The 22950-nt window shown below is 42.7% G+C and overlaps 2 protein-coding genes across 7 annotated transcripts in view; one reads left to right on the plus strand and one right to left on the minus strand.

Annotated features, from left to right (window-relative positions):
* On the minus strand, nt 1-13435 carry LOC103533904 (cytochrome b-245 chaperone 1). 2 transcript variants are annotated; one of them, XM_030461535.1, is made up of 7 exons: nt 13390-13435; nt 10198-10324; nt 9000-9041; nt 7659-7732; nt 6592-6688; nt 5352-5496; nt 1-3868 (listed from the first exon to the last, which is right to left on the minus strand). In XM_030461535.1, exons 2-7 carry the CDS (start codon nt 10280-10282, stop codon nt 3745-3747), a joined length of 567 nt encoding a protein of 188 aa, XP_030317395.1. In that variant the 5' UTR covers nt 10283-10324; nt 13390-13435; the 3' UTR covers nt 1-3744. The 2 variants fall into 2 exon arrangements, with proteins under 2 accessions (XP_030317395.1, XP_030317394.1); XM_030461534.1 differs by lacking the exon at nt 13390-13435 and adding an exon at nt 13134-13219.
* NARF (nuclear prelamin A recognition factor) overlaps nt 13224-22950 on the plus strand; it is a 22468-nt gene continuing 12741 nt past the window's right edge. The window contains exons 1-5 of one of the 5 annotated variants that reach the window (XM_030461533.1): nt 13224-13299; nt 19395-19483; nt 20061-20141; nt 20864-21007; nt 22669-22801. In XM_030461533.1, coding sequence (XP_030317393.1) covers nt 19457-19483; nt 20061-20141; nt 20864-21007; nt 22669-22801 — 385 coding nt within the window. In that variant the 5' untranslated portion in view covers nt 13224-13299; nt 19395-19456. The other 4 variants (XM_030461531.1, XM_030461532.1, XM_030461530.1 and 1 more) reach the window with 4 other exon arrangements.

Here is a 22950-nt window from a genome sequence, read left to right on the forward strand (position 1 = left end):
GAAACAAAACAAGTTATCAAAGTTGATTCTATCCATGGACATTTCTATAGAAAAGACAATATACAAGGCCTCACTGAAATGCCACTGGCATTTTAAAGTAGAAAAGCAATTTCTAAACATCTTCCAGAAGTATTTTTGCCTCTCAGCTATCTACTACAGTGTCAGAACTAGCACTCTATACTATGTAAGCCAGCTTAGTTCTTGGTATCTGTGTAAATTCAAATATAGCACAAGGGTCAGATCTCAAATACATGGGATAAATATTTGGATTTTCTTTGAGACTTGCACAACTCACCCCCCTTACTGAAATATCCCATTCTGTGAAATACCAGAATATTACATTACAGCTTAGATTATGCAACTTTCTCCCTTTGTACAACATGCAGCCTCAGTGTTTTGTTCAGTAACAAGGCTGTGATCCCATCCAACCACATACATGCAAATAACACAAATGTGCTGCTCAAGTTTAAGCTGAAACTTCTGCCAAATGGCACTTTAGATGCAGTTATATTAAAGGACACAATAGAAAGTGTAAGCCTTATGGGACAGGGGGTTAGATCTAACCTAAGGGCTGTACGTTTTCAAGTAATTTGTAAGTCAAACCACAGCTGTCTAGTCTCAAGTTACCAGACAGTCCAAGATGCAGAAACATTGACAGTCCTGTAGTACTCTTCTAGCAGTATCTAATTTCCTAAACAAAACTAGTCTTTCACATCATTCCTTTTAGCACAAGACACTTTACATGAGACACAGGTAAGGCTCCATTTACTAGCCCTTCTGCTGTGCTCGACCCAAGAAAAGTGAAGAAAATTATCCCAAAAAGCCTTCAAAATGGTGAAAAGTGGCAAGAAAAGGTGATCAGAGAGAGGACTGGTGCAAAGAGGGAAGACCAGAACCTGTCCCAAGTTAGCATCTGCTGTTCTAAACAGTTCCTTCAAGCTCCATCCCATTGTTGAGGAGGCCACAGCCACTGCCATAACCAAATCCATGTTAACAGCAATTGGCAAATTTATTTTCCATGCATTTCCTGCAAAATATGAAAATCTGGCTATGACTTCCAAGTATGAAAGTAAGTTTTTATACACCACATATCAGCAGTGCCTGACATGGCCCACAGGCAGAACCCACAGTATCTGAAAAATTTACTTGGTTCCCATCCGCTGGGGAAGGCTGAGGAGTCAAAATAATTCCTCCTATACACACAGTGCCTACCTGCAGCCATTCCTCTCCAGCCCATCAGCAGTAGGATAGCAAGGCATGAGGATCATTGGATATCAACTCAGAAAGCAACTTTCTCCACAGAATGTATTTCAAGCTATGTTATAACTTCCTAGAGGTCACTCCCCTTTCTAGGAATTATAAATCTTCCTGACATTGTTTTAGTCTTTGTACAATGATATTGCATAGTCCATAAGTACATATAACTAACATGAACAACATGCAGCAAGCTAGATGCAGAAAAGAGCTCAGCAGAAGCAGGGCACAGGATGCAGGGTGGGGTTAGATCCACAGGCATACATTTCTAAAGCTGATTTTGAACTGGAAACCCACAGCATGGTTTGTACCTTCCATGGAATGTGAGGTCTCATGGCAATACAAAAGAAACACAGTGGAGCCAAGATGGAATGCAGGCAGTTTTGTCCGTTACATCCATGGTCAAATCTGTGGGCTCAGAATATTAAGTGCAATTCATGTCCATAATGTGTATCCCTCCATGTATCCTTGCTACAAAGCAGCAGTTACCTGCAGAGTAAGCCTCTTTGTTTACATTATAACATTAAATACTCTTTTTTCTCAGTATTTCCTCCTGGAAGTCCTTAGAAATTCCCATTTTACATGGTGGGGAAAAAAGAATACTACAAATCCGCAATTTCATTCTCTTATCTCCAAGATGTGTTACCTAGGGTATATACTAGAGTGGATTTAAATGAAGACCTCTTCAAAGTGTTATGTCCTGCAATATTTTTTTATACAGGGTTTATAATTTTTCTTGGCTAACAGCTGTATTTAGAATAAAGGCCAAGTTTAGCAAAATGCCTGCAACCTAATTTTCAAACAGTTTGGTACAACCCAGTGTTTCCTACATTGCAGTTTCCCAATTGCTGTGATGTGGAGTGGAATGTGAAAGCCACATGATTAACCACCAACTTGACAAGAATGCCTGCTTACAGAGGTCATCTTTGGTACCTGATCTGATTAGAAGTTTTTCCTATTTAATAGAAATAAACCCACTTAAATGCTGCAGTCAAGCTGCACCACCATGTATCTATCTCCCTGTTAGTTCACTTTCCCTTTCAAACTGACAGTAAGAGTGCATTTTTCTCACAGCTCACACTAGGTCTAAATAGCTGCAAGTGTAATCTTGGTGCAATCTGTTCTTTGGTCAGATAAGTATGTGCTTAGTTTCACATATAGGTGAAACACAACCAGGCACAGCTTAGGCTGAAAACTTTTCAGAGATTTCTCTTCTGTAGAGGTAGAGTGCTTTGAAACAAGAATGCAGGTTCTTTTCAGTCCTGAAGACATTTACTGCCTGCCAAATGTCAATTCAGGCCTTAACACCATCTAATTCCCAAGTAAAACCTAGTGAACTTCAATATGAGTGTTAGCATGTTGAAGGAACTTACAGCTCTATGTAACTTTAATGTCAACTGAAAAGTTACTATAGACCTGATAAAGTTTTAGTTTTAAGCAGAACATGTTTAGTATCAGAGGTAGCTTTTACTTCAAAAAACATTTTGCAAATTTCAAATTTTAACCATTTGCAAAACCATTGGTTGGAACAGGGGTTCTACTCACACCTGGAGTAAAACATGGATGCAAGTCAAACACTGGATCTATTCCAACTATCTTTAAAAAAGTAATTATTCTGCACTTCAGCATCATTTTGAGAAAAGCAAATCCAGGCTGCCACATTGTTTGACAGTCTTTTCCCTACCTACAGTAACAAACGTGTTTTTCTCTTAGAAAAACACAGTTAAATAATAAATATTTAGGTCTAGTAAAAGGCTATTCTGTTTGGGGATATTCTATACTCAGAACCAGATTAAGCTACAGCTTCCCAAAGATGTTGGAACATCAACATGTTCTTTTTTTGTTCACTAATATGGCTCCTGGCAAACCCCACGGAAGTAAGACAATGTAACAAAGGTCTATCAGCCTGACATTTCCTGCTGGCAAATCAGCATTAGAGAATATAAAAGTGCCACTACCCTACATCACCTAGTTGCATATATTAAACTGCTTAGAACCAATTTAGCAATATATTCAGTCTCTTATAACATTATAAGGAACATCTCAAAGCACTGTGTTGAGAAAAAAATCATCTCTTCCACATTTCATATACTGTACCTGCAGCAGGTGTTTGCAATAAGTGAAAGTTTAGATGTATATCTCCGCTTCATTAATGGGAAAGCATGTAAATCATTTCAAGCCAATTCATTAATATGTAACTTTTCCTAGACAAGCCTGATGAGCTGACAATGTTAGAAAGACAGCAACATCCATATGCAGGAGCTAGATCAAAAGAGCAAATAAAATAGGATTTGCTTTGGACTCTACATGGATTCCAAAGCAGTTCAGCACAAAAAAACAGGTGCCCCAAGACAGATTCCCCTTGTTGTAAATGCACATGTGAAGAAATGCCCAGGTGAGGATTGTGAAGGGTTTCTTTTCCAGAAGAATTCAGTGCATCTTCCAGATGTGTGAAAGCTTCAGCTTTCTTCAGTTCATGATGTCTCAACATTACTCCTGTGGATCATCCACATCACTAGCCTCTGTATCACTGCTCTGAGAGAAGTCTTGTTGGTTCTCTATTCTGTTCAGTCCCAGAAAGCTAGTAATAAGTTTGGCAATTGCTTCTACATCACTGTGGAAAGGAGGAAACAATGTAAGAATTAGTGGGATTGGTGTTGACAAAACAAGAACAAGCATGCTAATTCCTAGAATCATAGAATCATAGAATTGGCTGGGTTGGAAGGGACCTCTGAGATCATCAAGCCCAACCCTTGATCCACTCCCCCCGTGGTTCCCAGCCCATGGCACTGAGTGCCACATCCAGGCTCTTTTGAAACATCTCCAGACATGGAGAATCCACTACTTCCCTGGGCAGCTCATTCCAATGTCTGATCACCCTCTCCAGAGAGAAATTCTTTCTAATGTCCAACCTAAACCTCCCCTGGCACAACTTGAGACCCTGCCCTCTTGTCTTGCTGAGAGTTGCCTGGGAAAAGAGCCCAACCCCCCCCTGGCTCCAACCTCTTTTCAGGGAGTTGTAGAGAGTGATGAGGTCTCCCCTGAGCCTCCTCTTCTCCAGCCTGAACGCCCCCAGCTACCTCAGCCCTTCCTCACAGGACTTGTGCTGGATCCCTTCACAGCCTCCTTGCTCTTCTCTGGACCTGCTCCAGCACCTCAATCTCCTTCCTGAGCTGAGGGGCCCAGAACTGGACACAGGACTCAAGCTGTGGCCTCACCAGGGCTGAGTACAGGGGCAGAATCCCTTCCCTGGACCTGTTGGCCACGCTGTTCCTGAGCCAGCCCAGGATGCCATTGGCCTTCTTGGCCACCTGGGCACACTGCTGGCTCATGTTCAGCTTCCTGGCAATCCAGACTCTCAGATCCCTTTCTGCCACTCTGTGCCCAGCCTGGAGCTCCCTATGGGGTTGTTGTGGCCAAAGTGCAGGACCTGGCACGTGGATTGTTGAACCTCATCCCACTGGGATCAGCCCAACTCTCCAACCTGTCCAGGTCCCTCTGCAGAGCCCTCCTGCCTTCTAGCTGATCCAGCTTAGTGTCAGCTAGCTTAGTGTCATCTTTAGCTTAGTGTCATCTGTGAATTTGCTGATGATGGACTCAATAAAGAGAATAATGAGAAGGCCACTCAACAAATGGCATGGAGTATGGCTGACAGCATCCCACTCGTGAAAGCAGATCAAGCCAAGCCATAACTGCCACACTGGAACAAATCAATCCTTTTCCCACAACCCCAGATGCCAGATTCCTTATCATTGATGTTTTAAATAAGCACTGTTAACTGATAAAAACACTGCATGTTTGCAAAGCAGAATTAATCCCCTCTGCCATTGTATATCTGAGCTAGTGAAGATAACAATAGGAGATATGCAGCACTAAAGGGATCTTAAATATATTAGTATTAAAAGTATTCTCATAGGAGATGGTGTTACCCAGATGTCTGCAACTGAAAGAGTTTTAAAAAGTGAGACTGAATAACACAAGGTCATATCAGCAACTATGAAACTGGAGCTGAGTCTCACAAGCTAAAAAATTACTGACCCATGTGATTTCTAATTCCCACCTCACATATTCCAATTTACAGAAAGTTTACACTGCACCTTCTACAGCCCAGCACTGCACTCTGAGTCAGTGGGTGTGAAAAGCCAGTGACAAACAGCAGCACAACCAGGAAACCCTTCCCAAAGTACCGCACGGTCTCTTCCTCCACCTTCACATCTTGGATCTCAGTCAGCAGAGCCACCACTGTAAAGAGGTGGAAAACAGAGCAGTCTGTTAGCATTCAGTAAACTCTCAGAACAGCACCTTCTGTGGGATGAGCTATTCAGACAAAACAAAGACTAGAGCACATACTGCGTATGAGATATTCTGCCTCTGGGGAAATGGGAACCATTACTTTAGTATTTGTTTCCCACTTCACTAACAGTTTCAACTTTTTTTTCTGTACAGAGTAGGTAAACCAAAGTTCACCAAGAGTGAATAAATATTGAAAGATTTAAATGTTCAGAGAACCTGCTACCTCACCACCACCACATTAACAGTACTTGAAACAGATATTACCAAATAGCCTCTCAGAAAGAGATGTGCTGAGCTCCCCAACATATAAACATAAAAGCTCAAAAACATTAAACATCCTTCTCTGCATCTCTCCTATTTTCCATCTCCAAAATGAACTGTTTAAAAAACAGTTTAGCTGAAGGGCATTCCAAATTTTGTCACTTTTCTAAACATATGGAGAGTTGGTTTGATAAAGACTAGCACACAGAATTAAAAAACGCTGACATTGCAGGGGATCCTACAGTAGCTTGCCATGGAGCTTCTGTCTCACAATGACTCAGCCAAGTCACCTTCAGCACTTCAACTTCTGTAGCTCCAACTGCAAGCTCAGAAGAAATGAGACACTGCATTAAGCTGAGCCTACCAAATACATTGCAGATACACAATATGCATTTAAAACAAGATATAACATCCCTGTTTGCATAGGATACCTAAAGATTTGCCTGCTACCAAAATCAGATTAGGTTACAGAAATCTCAGCTCCTGGATCCAAATAAGTTTTTCAACAGTCCCACCTGCAAAGCAAGTTAGTCAAGGGAAGTGCAAAACCACACATTAAAATCCCAAAGGAATGGTTTAGAAAGTAAGATGTAAGCCTAGCTAGCTGGATCAGCTGGATGCATTCAGAACCCTAACCTGAAAAAGCATTTGGATCCTGAGAGGCAAACCATTACATAGGCTGCTTGGGAAGAAAAACATATGTGAGTAGTTTGAGTACAGAACTCCAGAGAAGCTTATTCCATCTGCCCACCCTATTTGCTACCACAGGTACTGCTTTCTCACCTTGCTCATTGCCTCCTTTTGAGAAAGTCAGTAACTTTTTGTAAAGATTGAATGTTTTCAGGCAAATTGTTCCCTTGTTCTTATCAAATACAGCTTCCTGTAAAATTGGAAAAAAAAATAAAAGAAAAATATTTTTCTTAAAAGCACCATCATTAAAGTAAAATATTAAAAAATATTCAAAGTAAAATAAAAATAGTTAAGTGGGGAAAAAATCTTGTTAACACAGAAAAATACATAGCTGTTTTAGAGATATTCTTCTTATAAGAATGTGAAAATCACTATCTTGACTGAACAGAGACTTTACCATAACTTCTGCATTCCAGAAGGAAGTCAAAGTTGGTTTCATTGTCCTTCTCACCACATTCCTTATGTAATAAAAACTTAGCCTGGAATCATATCTGAACAGTAACTTGCCAGTCCTGCAAGTCTCACTTTTGGTCTACAGTATAATTACACAGCAAACCTAAGTTATTATACTTTTCACTAACAGTCACTAATTCCACCAAAAATCTAGTGTTGTGCTATAGTGGCCAGGTTTACACTGGATTTAAAATATCCCGGACAGTTGATGAGAAGAGGATGTTTCATGTGTGGGTTGCTTATTCTGGTAACAACTTAAGTGACAAGGACATATAATGGATTATTGCTCTCAGTCCAACTCCTGACAAATCAACACCCACAAGATTATAAATCTGCTTCACAAACACTCTTTTCCCAGTGGAAAAGAGCTGAGTCACCTAGACGGTTAGAACTACTCTATTTAGTGGTTATTCTGCCATTAGCTTGAACAGGAAATACAAAATAATTTATATAAGAGGAACAAAAGTCCATATAACATTTTTGGGCAAGTCTTCCCTTAAAAAAAACTCTTATGTTTAGTTTTACATTTTCATGCTTGGGCAGTGAATGAGTTATTGCCCTAATTCTAGTACCCAAAGGGTTTCCTCAGAACCAAAAGCACAATTTGTCTGTTTGGACTGAGCAAGTGCACAGGGCTACTGGGATCAGCATCTGCCAAATGTTTCTAAACATTTGCACAACCCCATTCCCTGAGTTCAGCATCTTACCTCCCATTGCTCCAGATTCTGTGCTGCCACAAAGAAACACCCAGCCATATAGAAGAGTTTCCATGCCAAGCTATCTGAACAATGCAAAAAATGTACAGATTTAGAGTTTCCTTTTTCTTCTTTAGTATTCTAACAGGTATAAAAGCAACATACTCCCTTCAGAGAAAACAAAAGGAAACAAAGGCTTCCCTGATGCAACACTTATACCTGTAATTGTGATGCAAGCTGTTTTACAGCCCTCTACCAGAAATAAATAAACTCTTCACATATTTTTCAAGGATTGCATCTACCCTGGGCTCCAAGCCACAGAGGATTAGGAGCATAGGTATTATTGGGAAGGTTGTAACATTACTACACGCCTTTCTCTTCTCCAAAAGAAAAGGCATCTTAATAGGCACCCTGAGAACTCTTAACCTGCTGACAACCACCAAATATTTGCACTGCAGAGGATAAGGGTAAGGGACAATGGAAATTGTAACAAACATGTTTCTTCACAAAAGGAAGCAATTTGCCCTCTTGACAAACAAACATTTGTATTTTATGTCCTGCAAATGTTTGCTTAAAACAGCCTAAGCAATTTCCTTACTCAGGCTTTTAGTGAAGGCAGAGTAGAACTCTGCTGAGTATTGTTTCAGAAAACTTTGTTGTTATGTCTTAAGAAAAAAAGGCTGATATACCTGGTGTCTCAAGCAGCTTGCATGGGCTTTTGCTCTTAAAATAAAAATACATTGATTTTATTGGTGGCATATTCCTACACACGATTTAGTTTTAAACCTTGATGTTAACAGGATGCAGCAAGAGAATCATAGGACAGCCTGCAGGATAAACTCCATAGCTGGAAGGATACCTGGCACTGGTGCCATCCTTTCTGCTGCAGGGGGAGCACGAAGCAGCAGTAGCTGTTCTCTAAAGGTGTTTTTATGAGTAATCTCTGCCACTGATGATTTAGCAGTTTCCACAGAAACAGAGCACTCCCATTAAAGGCAAGGGAATCATTTCATTATGGTGGCAAGCAACCATTATGTCTTCCCAGGAGAGCTGTGAGGACCAGCTAATCACATTTAGAAAACACACTGAAAGTGAGAGATGCCACAGAATACTAAATATCATTATTTGAAACATTCTTGCAAATGGAAAGGAAGACTGAGTAAGAAATAGAGCATTAAAGCATGGTAAGCCATACATAAGCAACAATTATTATTATTAGATTTTAATATTCAGCCCACAGATGTGTGCTGGGTACCTATAATGCTTTTGTAAGACTAGAAGAAGCTGCAGAAAGGAGTCATCAGTATGGAAAACAGATCAATGGGAAATCATTCTTAAAAAATAAGCCATTACCTGCACTATAGTAAGCAGCAGCCAAACCTACAGAGGCTATTCCTAGGATGAAAAGGAAGATAATTAGGACAAACAAGCAGCTCAAACCCTCTAAAATTTCCTGATGAAACACACAGGAATATTCACAAGTTCAAAGCTTTTCAAAAAGGGGACAAACATGATTGCAAACATTGATCACTACATGGAAGAGCCAGTTATTTTTCTCCAACATCAGTATAAAACACATCCATTCTGCAGACAATGAGAAGCAGAGTCTGAGGTCAAAAATAAAAGCTCGCAACAGAATCAGGAACAGAACTTCCATACTACCTACTCCATACTCCATGCTTCCATACTCCCCATTATTATACCATACTTCCTCTCAAGCACAGCACAACTTTGACCCTGGTTAACAAACTCTACAGCAATTATCTTTCCCTCCAAGTGCTTTGTGAAGCCAGAGCAAAATCTCTGCAATAAAGTGTCAGGTGCTGCCAGCTGCCTTCTTCCATTGAGGAAGGAGCAGTGGAAAAGTGCCTGCTGTCGCCGAGCACCACTGCAGAGATTGTCTCAATGAGAGTTTGGTAAAATGTCATTGCTCACAGTGATGTCAAGGTCCCAGTGTTGCTGCAATGGGATCTACTCAGCTGAAAGCATGACACAAGTTTTGCCCACCAGGTCTCTCAGTGGCCCTAAGTACCACTCCATCTGATTTTTTTTTTTCCCTGCATATTCAGTAGTGTTTAGAAACTGACATTTTTTCAGAACATCCTGTATAACTTACCATTCCATACCCACAGTGCCATTAAGTGTTGTCAGCCACACAACTGCACGCTTTTGTTTCTGAAAACCCAGATCTTTTACAATGTAAGCATGCATCCCCTACAGAAACTTCACATTTATAGTGCTACATGGCACAGAATAAACTTTTTTTTATTGATCTTTCGGGTCTTCCTTAGAATTTTGTCCATGAGCCTCTGAGATTCTGTAGATGACAGACTAAAAAATTATCAGTCCCACAGGACTATCAGGAGGAGGCTTCAAACTCATTTATGGGCTACACTAAATGAGAAGTTCAAAGCATGATGCATTCTGCTCTTGAAAGAAAAATGCCTGAAAGATAAGCACCTCTTGTTAGAGGCTCTCTCAGGAACTTATTGTGTAACCCACTTCCCTTAGAGCAAGATCTGAAATAAACTGAGGAAAAACATGGTCTTACCAACAAAGAGAGACCAAGATCGAACACCAGGTGACCTCTTCAGATGGAGATGGGAACTTGTACGGTTTTCAACCAACATGTACATCTTCAGAAGAAACACCCAGCAGCCCACACTGACTCATGAAACCTCACCAGGAAAAAAAAAAAAAAAAAAAAAAAGATAGATAAGCAAGAATTTAAAACAATTATGACTTCAATACTTTCCCTTCTTAACATTTGTCAGGACTTACTGAGTCTTAATCTAGACTGTCAAAGATGTCCAGAGTAAGAGAATAATCTTTTTCTGTCAAGAAGAGCAGCACACAAGGACTTAAAAAACTGCAAGAAAAACTTATCACGTGGAGACCTGCACAACAACAATAAGAACCTGAACTCTTCGAGAAACTTCTCACTTTTTGGGTAGAAGTTTCTTCACTTTTATTACAACCAGATTCCAGAAGAAAAATTAAAATCAGATTCCAAAAACAAGAACCTAGAACAATGTCGTTGCTAGTTCATGCAGCACTACTTCAAACAAATAAAACAGCAAGAGCAATGGAAAATGCTTTGACAGCATTCCTCCTGCTAACTGCAAAGGCTGCCATGCCTGTGTCTGGCAGCTGGAGCAGCACAACCCAACCCCTGCATTCCTGGTGGCAGCCCAGCAAGGGTTACAGCCTCAGCTCAGCAGTGTCAGGGGTTTAGCATAATGCCCCATATGGCATTATCATCTTTCAAGCCAGCTCAAGAATAAAAAAAGGAGCTTCCAACAGCAAGTATGTCTGTCTTTCCCCAATAAGACCATGCCTCCAGTTTAGGCAGAATGCAACAGTAGAGATTAAAGAGAGACAGGTACAAATTAAAAAGAACAAGAGCTGGGCAATCCCATGCAGCATTTTCAACAAGCTTTTACTATTTACAGAATAATTTTTTTTTAATTCTGGCATGATTGTGAGCTCCAGCACAAAAGCCAATCTTACCCCAGTACTCTAAGCATAAGCATTAAGACTGATTTGCATGAGATGCAGCTGATCTGTTCAGGATTGCCATTAGGGAAAGGACAGGCTACTAACTGCTTCCATGTGCCAGCTGGCAGGGATGCATTTTGCTATTATAAAAACCACAACCCAGTAGAAGTACATGGGAAGTGAAAGCATGTGCTAAGGATGGTGTCATAATGGTAGCAGGGTATACGTTAGCCTTAATCAGAGATTTCATCTATTTCATTCTTGCGTTACATCCTTGACACCACCTAGGGTAGGGGGTTTTAAGCACGCATCCTCAAGGAAGATTTCTAAGAAAGATACCTACTTTTCTGATAAGCATCATGAAACTCAATATTTATGAGACTCAATATCTATGAAGCTTTCTGGGGACTGCAAGAGCATTAAGTTGCCTAAGACACTAGCTCCTTCTACTGACCTGGTATTTTAATCATTGAACAGGCAACTCTTCTGCCCACAGAACCAGTTCTAAGGACACTGACACTATGCCGTTGCTAGCTGCCCATGGTAACAGCCTTCCCAAAGAACACCAACATATTTGAATAATCATGAAAGACTCTTAAAGAGCAGGCCCAAGCACATCCAGGTTCTTACAGAAGAACAGTATGCAATTTTTAGTCCTTTAGTTGGCTTGCTGTTCTTAGATGCTACATGATACTCCAGCAATTCTATACCAGCTGGTATACTGGCCAGTTCAGATACAAAACTCCAGAGGATTTTTTTCCATTTAATAAATCAGATCAAGCCAACTCTTCTCAGTTAAATAAAAAGCACATATGATTTTACTCTCTTAGCAACACATCTGAGAGAATCTAAAACTGAAAGAGACACAGCCACTTACGCACAAGCCACACTCCATTTCCTCCGGATGTCAAGCATCAAATTTTAATTTCCAAATTACTCCTGCGAGTTGCTCTCAATAGACAGAAAATATTTCCTGGCTCACAGAGCCTTCTCCTATCTGCAACCTTAAAAATACTCAATGAAGTATCAAATACAGAGAGATAGCTGCAGAAACCTGGCTGCATTTCACAACCACCACACCCTACCCAGAGCATAACTAATATACACTCCAGTTAAATCCATTAATGCAAACTTTGATATCTCTCTCTCCCATTTCCCCTCAGTGAAGCTGATCACAGAAACACCACGGTCAGATCTGGGCACTGGAAGTCAATGCCATCCCCTCTCACAGAGGCAGCTCCTTGCCTCAGGGAGTAAAAAGCACAAAAGCAGCTACTTAAAGTTACATTTAACCAAGAAAGCCATAAATTCGTCTTTATGAGGACACAAAGATTTACTGTGATGATTTCAAGATTACAGAGACTAATACATGGAGGCTGATAATTTTGCTTGAATTTCCTGGAATCGTAGAATTTTCAGGGTTGGAAGGGACCTTTAAGATAAATACTCATAAACTTCCTCCAAGCTCTCGAGTGAGGGTGAGCTAGGAAAAGCTACCCCAAGCACCCTTCAAGCTTCACAAGTATCTACCAGCCTAGGACCATGCCTCAGAGTAGGTTTTGAGTGTGTTTTCTGCACCTCCTCAGCCTGCACCTGCCTCATACACCGCAGGGAGAGCCCCGCACAGAGGAGCCTCCCCCTCCCTCAGCAGACACAAGAACCTGCACCGTACTGCCCCAACAAACCTCAGTCCGATTTCCTCCATGTGTGGGTATCACCAAACCTCTCGCTGGGACCCGCGGAGCCGCCGCCCGTGCCCCCTCCTCAGCCCAATCCCGAGAGCGGTGGTTTCCCTCAGGGACTCCTTCCCGCCAGGACCGCACCACAGTGAGGAACCCGCACCACATATGCTGGTGGGCAGCGCCTCAATCCCCCGGGACCGGAGCTCCTCTCAGTCCATCCCTGGGATGGGCCGGCGTCCCCCGATCCCCTCAGCTCTCCCACAGGAGGGACCTGCGCTCCCCCCCCCCCCCCCCCCCCCGGCGGTACCTGCTCGCTCAAGCAGCAGCACGCCCACTCGGAACCTCTTTGAATGGGCCCGGGTGCCTCCGCGTCCTACAGCACGGAACCACAGAGCGTTGGGAGAGCGGCCCCTGGGGCGTGCCGGCACTACGCTCAGCTTAAGAAGGTTGAGAGGCGGCAGCGGCCATTTCGGGTGAGGGCAATGGGTGGGTGAATGAAGCCCCATGTCCCGCCCCGCCCCGCCTTCCCGCGGCTTTGTGTGCGGGGCACAGGAAAACCTCACCCAAGATGGCGGCGCGGTGCCCCGACTCAAGATGGTGGTGGGGCTTGCGGATGCTGCCTCAGTAAGAGTGCTGACGTTCCCGTAGGTTGTATGGTTTTAACTCCATTATACAAGAGCGTAAAAACTCCTGTGCTGGCGGAGGAGGGAGGTGGGATGGTGTAGGATGAGGCTGGGTGTGTGGAAGAGCTTTTTGGGGCATTGTGGGTGAGAGGGCCACGGTCTTTTGGGCACCCAGGCCTCTCAGGGCTGGTTGTTGCTTCAGCCTGAGGAGTACGGGAGGTGGGGAGCGTTTCCTGTCACTCCCCCGTGCCTGGCCAGCCCATGGGGGGGGGGGGGGGTGGCCCTCTTCAGGCCCTGGGGGGGGGGGGGGGGGGGGGGGGGGGGGCTTGGTGCCCGCCTGGACCTGGGGCCTGTCGCAGGACACACAGCCATGGGGTTACCGCTGCTCAGCAGAGCTTCGTGGCTGTGGGGCACGGCCATGAGGCCCAGTAGGGTGAGCTTTGTCATGACTTCATGTCAAAAAAAGTAATCTTGAGGTGGCCACCAAGGGGAGACCTATTGCTGGGACCTCTGTTCGTTGCTGTGGTATTTAGAGGCCGTTCTGCTGGGGATTTCCCTCAATATGTGCCTTTATTTACGGATGTTTTCCTGTCAATAACCACACACATCTAGTAGAGAGCTGACTTCTTTGTTAGGTTTTTATTCTTCCAAATACTCATAAGGGTTTTGGCTCCTCGTTTTTTGTTTGTTTTTTGTTTCTTTGGGGTTTTTTTTTGCCAGTAGCAAATTCCCTCAGTGTTGCCAATAGATTTAGTTTTTTATTACAAGTTTTGTAAGCTTTAACTTTTCTAAGCTGTATCTTTTCAGCATTGATAGCTACAGTGGTTATTGTAATTGAATACAGTGTATTTCTGCATAGATGTTATAACTGTAAACAGAATACTGAAGAGAATGACATTATTTGAAAACTGGTGAGATAGAAATTGCAAAGCAGATATGAGACTGATTATCTGATGGGTTTAGCATTGATGTTGTGACTTTTTGTGATGTCTATGCCAGCTGCAGTCTTGAGCTTGGCAAATCTGTTGTTCAGGGGGGAAATTTTCTAATAGACTTGAAAGACTGACTTACTTTCCTTTTGTGGACAGTTGCCTACATTTGAAAAATCCTTCATGTTTCCAGTTCAGTTAAACATCAGTCACTTGTAAAAGCTGTTCCTGTTCAGTTCATTAGAGCAACTTCTCATGTCATCTTTGGGACAATATTGGTAGAATGCAGACATTTGTATTTTAGCTTCTTACATTTCCTTTATGTAAGCCAATGCATAAAATGGTATTTGGTCCTCTCTCAGTTGCATAGGACTGTGGTCCTTCCTGAATGATGTACTCAATTTTGATTTTTTTTTTTTTTCCTAGTATGAATCCACATATTCCAGAGCTCAAGCCCATAGCATGGTAATTTTGTTCAGCTGTTCCTGAACATCATTGTTGGTGAATAGTAACAGTTTTTCATCACTGTTTTTCTGAACAGTCCAGAGTGAGGTATTTGAAGACAGGGAAGAAACCTAAGGCTCCATGCTATAGACTTAACTAGCTTTAAGTAGTAGAAAATACAAAGTGATCTGCATTTTTCCTAATGGGGAAAAGCTCTGAGGAACTGGAAGAAATGTATTGGTATGCTTGTGAGCCATGAGGTACCAGCTGCTGGATTTGGATTAAAAAAATAGGTAGTAATAAGTATCATGTGTTCTCAACACAAACACACAGCTGACAGAGTCTTATGGGAAGAAATGTATGGATAAGCAGTGGTTGGTAAGCTTTCATAAGCTACTGGTTTCCCTGGAAACCAAATGTTAAGCCGTTTTGAGTGAAACAAGACAAGATTTCTTGTGTCTGCAATAGAGTGAACTAAGAAAGTCATCTGCAAAAATACTAGCAACTGTATAGTTCTCCAGTTCTGCAAATACCATTTGAGGATAACCTGGTATGACATAATTTGCTTCCAACTTTATAATTAAATAATTTACCTAGGGGGAATACCACTCAAATAATCAAGCATTTGTGTAAACTGGAATATGATAGTGATTACTGTGAGCTTCCAGTATTGATTAATGATTCTTACATTTTTTCTGCAATCATTGGGGGGTTTTACACCAGTACTTTGCAAATGGAATTATGCCTACCAGTAAAAAAGGAAGGAGAAACACATTTTAAAAGCCTGATCTTGGACTTAGGGAGCAGCATGAATTTCAAAACGTGTTGCTGCAGAAATAACAACTATTTGTCAGATGAAACATTCAGAAATATGCAACTGACTATTTGTAGACTTCTTGCTTGATAATGTAACAATAGATTTTTTAATGTCCAAGTGAATACACTTGGAACTTTGAAGTCATTGATCTAAAAGCAAGAACATGCAGATATAGCAGAATTGGCCTTTATTTTGCATTAGTTTGACTCAACCTATGTTTCTGGTCCTTTTTCCTAATTTCACACTAGTTTCCTAGGTATTCTTTTCTAGCTGCCTTTTTTTTTTTTTTTTTCCCTCCTCTCCCTCCAGCCCCTACCTCAGGGTCTTAAACTTTAAAAATTGAGCTGTGCAATAAGCATGTGATCCTCTTAGCATGCCAGGATAAAATTCCTAGTGCGCTTGATTTTCAGCACTTGGTTGGAAATGATCACCAGAGTAGTGCTGTGTGGTGGCTGCAAGTCCGTGTTACCCCTTGAGCTCTGTGCAGTGCCTCTCTGACCTCTCGGGGAACAGCATGTAGAAAGCCTGCAGGGTACGAATTTCGTGGAATACATGTTTACCAGCCCTAATTAAGATGTATTACCTAATTCAGCTGTTGAGTGGCATGTGCTGTCACTAACCTGAGGAGGCATTTACAGCTTGCAGTGCCTTGCAGGAATGATGCATAACCTTTCTTCTGAAGTTGTTTGCAGTGTACTGTATCCATAGAGAAATACTTAGTTTTCTATTTCATTCTTCGTGTAAATGCTTTAGGTACAAGTATAAATGTTAAATGTAGCATTGGAGGCCAAATAGATGGAGAGGCCATAAAAGCAAGAAATGCTCTTTAAGTGCTACCAACTCTTGGCACAGGAAAGCTTTTATAATGAGAGTTTTTTTGGAAGTAGTCTTGCAGTGTTGCAAAGGTAGTGACTTACCTCCCCCTGGGGAAGATGAAAACAGTTTGGTGCTTTCTTTTCTCAGATTATCAGGCAGGGTGCTGATGGTAATTGATCAGGGATTCTGTGGGAAAATGGCATGAGTAGCTAATGGAAAGCAGAGATTGCTCTTGGCAATAAAATATATGAGACATATTACATACATTATATTACATATAATGATTACGTAAGTATAATATTATGCTGTGCATTGAAACATTGATTCCTTGTACAAGTTTCTGAGGTTGTTTGTTTGTTTGAATTCTTAAATTGACATTAATGCAGTACAGCTATTCCCTAACCTGAGGATGTAGGTATACTTACTGTGTGTGCCTAAGGTGTCCTCAGTGGTTCAATATTTGTGCAAATGTTTCCATATGCATGTAGTTGTCTGTTTATTATTGTTGGTATAAGAAAATACAGGGAAATATAAAAAAATACTTTAAATATGACCCATGCAAGATTATAGAAATATCAAAAACTCTCTTGTCTTTCGAATAATCACTGTATCAGTTTTGAATAATACATGTAAGAACAACCATCAAAATGTGAAACAGAAGGGTTTTAGCTATGCCTTTAAGTGCAAACATTCCTAATTTAGAACTTTGATCTGTGCTACCACCCTATTTGTCAGTGCAACTCTGGCTATTGTATCCTTGTGGAATATGTTTTGAGATTGGCCCAACTTTTTAGTATGAAAATATTAATCCAAAGGAACACGGAAGAAGAGGTAGGTCAGCTAATGCTGCATTCCAGCCCTTCTGTAAGAAACACAAATTCTTACACATTGTGTGGAGGTGGCTCTAGAGTGATTGTAGTGCTTTTTAAAACACGGTGTTCATGTGCTGATGTGAAGGCATTTGAATGAAGATAGCAGAGCCACAGAAAATTATCACCAAAGCTATTAAAATTTTTTGAAGCCTGGGACTAGTGGTATTTTCCCAAGTAGTATCATTTTATTTTCTTTAAATGAGCAGTAAAAAAGTGTTTATATTTACTTTTGTTATGGTGAAGCCTGAGGAATTCCCGAGTTCCTTGACCTGAGTGATAACTCAGCTGTAATTCACTCTGTAAATTAAAAAGCAAGCAAGCAAACAAACAAACAAAACCCCACCCCACATTATTTTTAAATTCTGCTCTGCAGTTATCTTTAAAACACTAATTATTTTTATTGTGAAATCTCTTAACAGTCAAATCCACAAACATTAGCTTTTCTGGATGGTGATGTCTTTTACAGTCACCTTGTGGTGACATTTAGAGTTGTGTCCTTGGGTGACAGATTTGTGCAGCCACCACTGCCTCTTGTGCAGCATTCCCACGGGCAAAAACCATCTGTGTGGGTGAAAGCCTTAGACCTTCCTTTCGACAGGAGGGGATTTACCGAGTGCACTTGATAAAGGGAAGTTGCCGTTTCAACAGGAAATTGCATGTTGGAAATTCTGTGGTTGGATTTCTGAAATGTCATTTTATAGAGAAGCTTCTGTGCAGGGCTGTAGGTGTATGCTTATACACGGCTGCTCACATGGGCGGGGGTGTAAACGAGCGAAATGTGGATCGAGCCTCTGTTTAGACTTTACTACCTGACGTTAAGAAAGTCATCCTGACCCAAATCTGTGAAGTGGTGGAAGGCTGATACGTGTTTAATTATGCCCTACGTAAGGATTCGTGATACCTTGCAGGGAACTGAATCTCTGACACTCGCATTTTCGTACAGAAATGGGAATGACAACGTATTGGTTGAATAAAAAGGAAACGATATTGCATTTCGTAACTTCCCTAGTGTTATTCCGTTTAAAGGGGACTGAAATAAAACAAAAATTCTGGGGGAGAGGGGAAGGGGAATGTAACTGCGGAGTATGTATAAAAAAAAAACGTGCTGAAGCGGAGCCGCAGCACCGAAATGTTATGCGGTACCCTCTGGCCAGGCTGTGCCGGTGTCATCCTGCGCCACCGCCGGCAGCCGGGAAGGGGTTGTGGGGCCTGGTGGGTCCCACGGCCCCGTTCCCCGCTTTCCTCCCCAGGTCGGGGGGGATCCCGGTGGAAGGGGACACGGGGACGCGCAGCGCGGCCGCGCCGCGGGGTCCCTCCGTGCCCGGCGGAGACGGGGACGCGCGGCAGTGGCTACGTGCCGGCGCTCAGGTTCACACCAGCCCCGCTGAGGGGCGGGGAGGCGGCGGGCCCGGCCGGGAACCTGCGGCGGCGGCAAGGTATGGTGCTCGGCTCTACATCTTCCCACTCCCCGGGTTGTTTTTTTCTGCATGGTTTTTGTGGTGTTTGGTTTGGGTTTGTTTTGTGGTGATGTTTTTTTTTTCCTCCTCGTGATGAACCCATGCCCGCCCGCTCTCCCGTCACCGCCTCTCGGTGGCGGGACTGGGGGGACCGGGGCGCTCTGCTTGGGGGCGCAGGGCTGCGCTGCCCAGCACCCCTGCGCTCTTCGGAGGGGCCTTTCCGGACCTGTCTCCCCTGGGGAGCTGTTCCTGTTGTCGAGCGGTTTTTACCCAGAACCGCAGCGGGCAGTCCTTGGCGCCCCTTCGCGCCGAGGAACGGGCGGGGGTGATGAGGGGGCGGGTGAATCGCAGGACAGTAAATTGCGGAACACGTGAGATGCGCGGCGGGGCTGCCCCCACCCCGGGGGCCGCATTGGCTGCGGGCGGGCGTCCCGCCTCGGCGGCGGGGCGGCCTGGCTGCGGGCACCACCCGGCGGGGCGATAAGAGGGGCAGGAGGCGGACACGGCAACAAAGGGCGGCGGGGACGGCAGGGACGGTGGGCTGGCAGCGGTGGGTGCTGCTGGAGCTCGGGGGCTCACCTGCCTGCCCCGCTCTGCCCCTATCCTGCAGCCCCGGAGGCGAGGAGCGCTCGGCAACCGCGCCAGGGTCGGGGTGAGCCGGCGGGATCGCAAATGAAGTGCGAGAACTGCACCAAAAAGGTGAGTGTGGCGGCGCCGGGGCCGGCCGGGCCCTGCCCGCGGCCCTCAGCCGGGGTCCGGCGTAGCAGGGGGCAGGACACCCCGGTGAGGCGGAACGGCGCCTGCCCATGGCTCCAAGGTCACCACCGGCACCTGAGGCGCAGCCCGCCCCGTACCTCTGCCCTGACAGCGCGGGAGCACCCCCGGGGGGTTGGGAGGGGCACCGGGCGGCAGCTCCCCCCTTATCGGCGGAACGCGGCTGCTGCCCCGCCTGGCCCGGCACGTAGCGCCGCGGGCACACAGAGTTTTTATGTGCTCGGCTTCATCTTACCCTAAGGATTGCAAGCCCACAAAACCAGCCCGCTCGAAACTATAACACTAATGAAGCGAGTGAATTTCTTAGGAATTATTTTCACCGTAGCAAATGGACTTTGAAAACAAGGCATTGCTTATAAAGAGATAGATGTAACACTCAAAACCTGTAAAAAAATCTAAAAATGGATCGCTTTTAATTATATAAACAGAACCCAGAAAAGGGTGTTCTTACTGACCGGTGAACATATTTCACATAATGCACGTGTTTTATGTTTTGTTTCAGGAATGTAGTAAAAAACAGAAAAACGATGATACACAAAGTACATCAGTTGATGCATTGAGTTCAGATGATGGTTTTGAAGAGGTAATGTTCTTGCTAAAACTGCGATATATTCTAATTTGTATTCTTTCTTTCTTACCCCAAAGAAGGTTATAAATTATGAACTTTGAAGTATTAAAATTAGTACTAATCAGCAGGTAGTTGTAAGCAATTAGAAGCACTCCTGGATACCTAGGTACATGAGAATCAAGAATATTTAAAAACATTAAATCAAAAACCCCCTTACTGTGCAAACAGAAACTCCTTACTACAGATGAGCTGCATACAGTATTGTAGCCAGAACCATGAAATTCATGATTTTACAGAATATGGTCAGTGTAACTGTAGGACTTCATTGTGTTTGTTTTATGTCCTGGTAAGAAGCCATGGTGCTGTTACAGAGGCCTCTGGCTATTAAAAGAGGTTAAAGTAAAAGTTTTATCAGTTGCTTGGTAAGTTGATGGGGACTGTCAGATCTGAAATGCGATGTAAATCAAGTTACTAGAATGTGGACTGCACAGCTAAACTTAGGTCTATGTTTAAGCTTAAACATTCTGCAGTTTCTCTAACAGTAGGAGTAGAGCCATGAATGAGAATAGAACACGTTATTTTGATTACGTCTAAATAGTCTTGGATGTTATGCAAGTGTTACGAGTTGTCTTGCAAAACAGTGACTGCACATTTGCTCTTCAGCTAGGACATTGCAGAGGTCTTGAAAATTGGTTGATGATTATTCAATACTTGCCTTTTTTTTCCACCTCCCCCAGAAAAATGAGTTTCATACATTGGCTAATGCTAAAATACTCCTTAGCGACTGCCTAGCTTGTGACAATTGTATGACATCAGAAGAAGGAGCCAGAGTTTTCCAGCAGAATCAGAAGGAGCTCTTTCGTGTTCTTAACCTTAATAAGGTAAAGTAATACAACACTGTTTTCTGTGAGAAGGAAATTACAGAATGACCAAGCAGCTTGGTTTCCCAAGGCAGAAAATGTGAAGCTTTGTCAGGATGTACCTTTTCCAAAGAAGAAGTGAAACAAGCATTCAAGTACTTAAAATAATTTTGCACTAGAGATGTAAGATCACAGCACTTAAATAATAGAGGAAAGATATTGAACCCACAGAAGTAAAGTATTTGGGAAAATGTGACCACCTCATTACTGTAAAACAAATCAGCCTGGGGTTCAGTGTTTATATAAATACACCTTAGTTTCTAGGACTGTTCTGGCTGTCTGTGGTGCCAGTGTATCCATATAACACAACATTATCAAAGCAAAGTTTTGGAATTAGTATTTGTTTCAATATATATTTGAGTTGACAGTACTTGGAACAGATTTGTGTGTGTGTGTGTGTGTGTGTGTGTGTGTGTGTGTGTGTGTTAATTCTTGGCAAAACCATTCTAGTGCTGTCTTATTTTCTGCTGAGATCTGGAATTTCTGGGACCTAATTGCTATGTCATTCAGATCTTTGGATCCTGATAGTGAACCAGGTATTTTAGTGCTGTTCTAGAGTTCTGTGTCCTTACTTTGTATACAAAAACTACCATAATCAGTGCTTTTTCTCAATCTGTGCATGAGTGTCATAACTAAGAGGATTCATGACATAGTGAATCAGTTTTCTTAGAACTAGTTTAACTCTCTGTACAGTATGATGATGTTGTAAATGAGAAAAAGTGAAGAAAAGGAAAAAAAAAAAAATCTTTCAGGTCACATGGGATCCTGTTTAAGAGAGCCTGAATTCTACAACATGGAGGCTGCCAGGTACCTTGATCAGAATTTCAGGGGTTCAGAAGAGAACAATGATCAAGGCAGATGCTTTCCAGGCAGTCACAAACTCTACTTGGAAGGTCATTTTATAGAATTTAAGGTATATAATAGGTGGTCTGTAACGTTTCTAGGGTGAGACTTGCCTGTGGTCTAACCTGATTTTTCTTCCAAGGTTCCATTGGTGTATAAAATGCCCCAACTAAAACACAGATTCATATTCAAATAAATGTTACAGTCATCAGAGCTTTAGTCTGGCACACCAGCTTAGGAGTTTTCAGTACCTACAGACACTGGTTTGTTGAGGGTCCTCCCTTGCCAGTTTCGCATTACAGCTTCAGTAATACAGTCACAGGAGCTTGAACAAAGAATCACATTTGTAATTTGCTGGGTTGAATTTGTAATTTCAACTGCCTGTGCTCCTGTCAACATTTCTTAATGTTTAAAAATAAGGCTTTTTCAGATTTGCAAGAATTATTCATGTTGCTGGAAAATCATAGGTGCTGAACATCTTTTTACTTTTCTTATGGCTTTAGGAAACGAACCACAGAATTGTATTAGGAGGGATGGATTTCCCTGATTTTTATTAAAGAAACATCTACAGAGATTGGAGATGACCACTGACAGGGTTGGAGGAACATCCTGTCCTGCCCTTGGGAAACTTGATATTTGTTCCACAGGGGGTTTAATGACATGGCCTGCTGAAGCATAGGACACTGAGCAATAACTCTAGGAGTGAAAAAGGAAAGGAAAGCAGGAGTCCTTACCCTGTTGTAATTACAAAGCTTGTTTTCTTTCTTTTTGTTTACTAGAAATGTGATACCTCAAAACACAAAGTGTTGGCAGTGTCTATATGCCCTCAGTCATTGCCTTATTTTGCTGCTAAATTCCATCTCTCCGTGAATGATGCAGCCAAGAGACTCTGTGGTTTCCTCAAAAGCCTTGGTAAGTTTGAGTTTGTTACCATGGTAGAGCAGAAAGAGGAGATTATTTTAGGTTTTTGTTTCCTCAGCAGAGTTCTTTGTTATGCAGCCATAAGTGCTATTGCACAGTCTTGTTTAAAGTTTGAAATATGTGCTCTGTGATATTAATGG

This window comes from Calypte anna, chromosome 18, assembly GCF_003957555.1.
Source record: "Calypte anna isolate BGI_N300 chromosome 18, bCalAnn1_v1.p, whole genome shotgun sequence".
NCBI classification, from domain to species: Eukaryota; Metazoa; Chordata; class Aves; order Apodiformes; family Trochilidae; genus Calypte; species Calypte anna.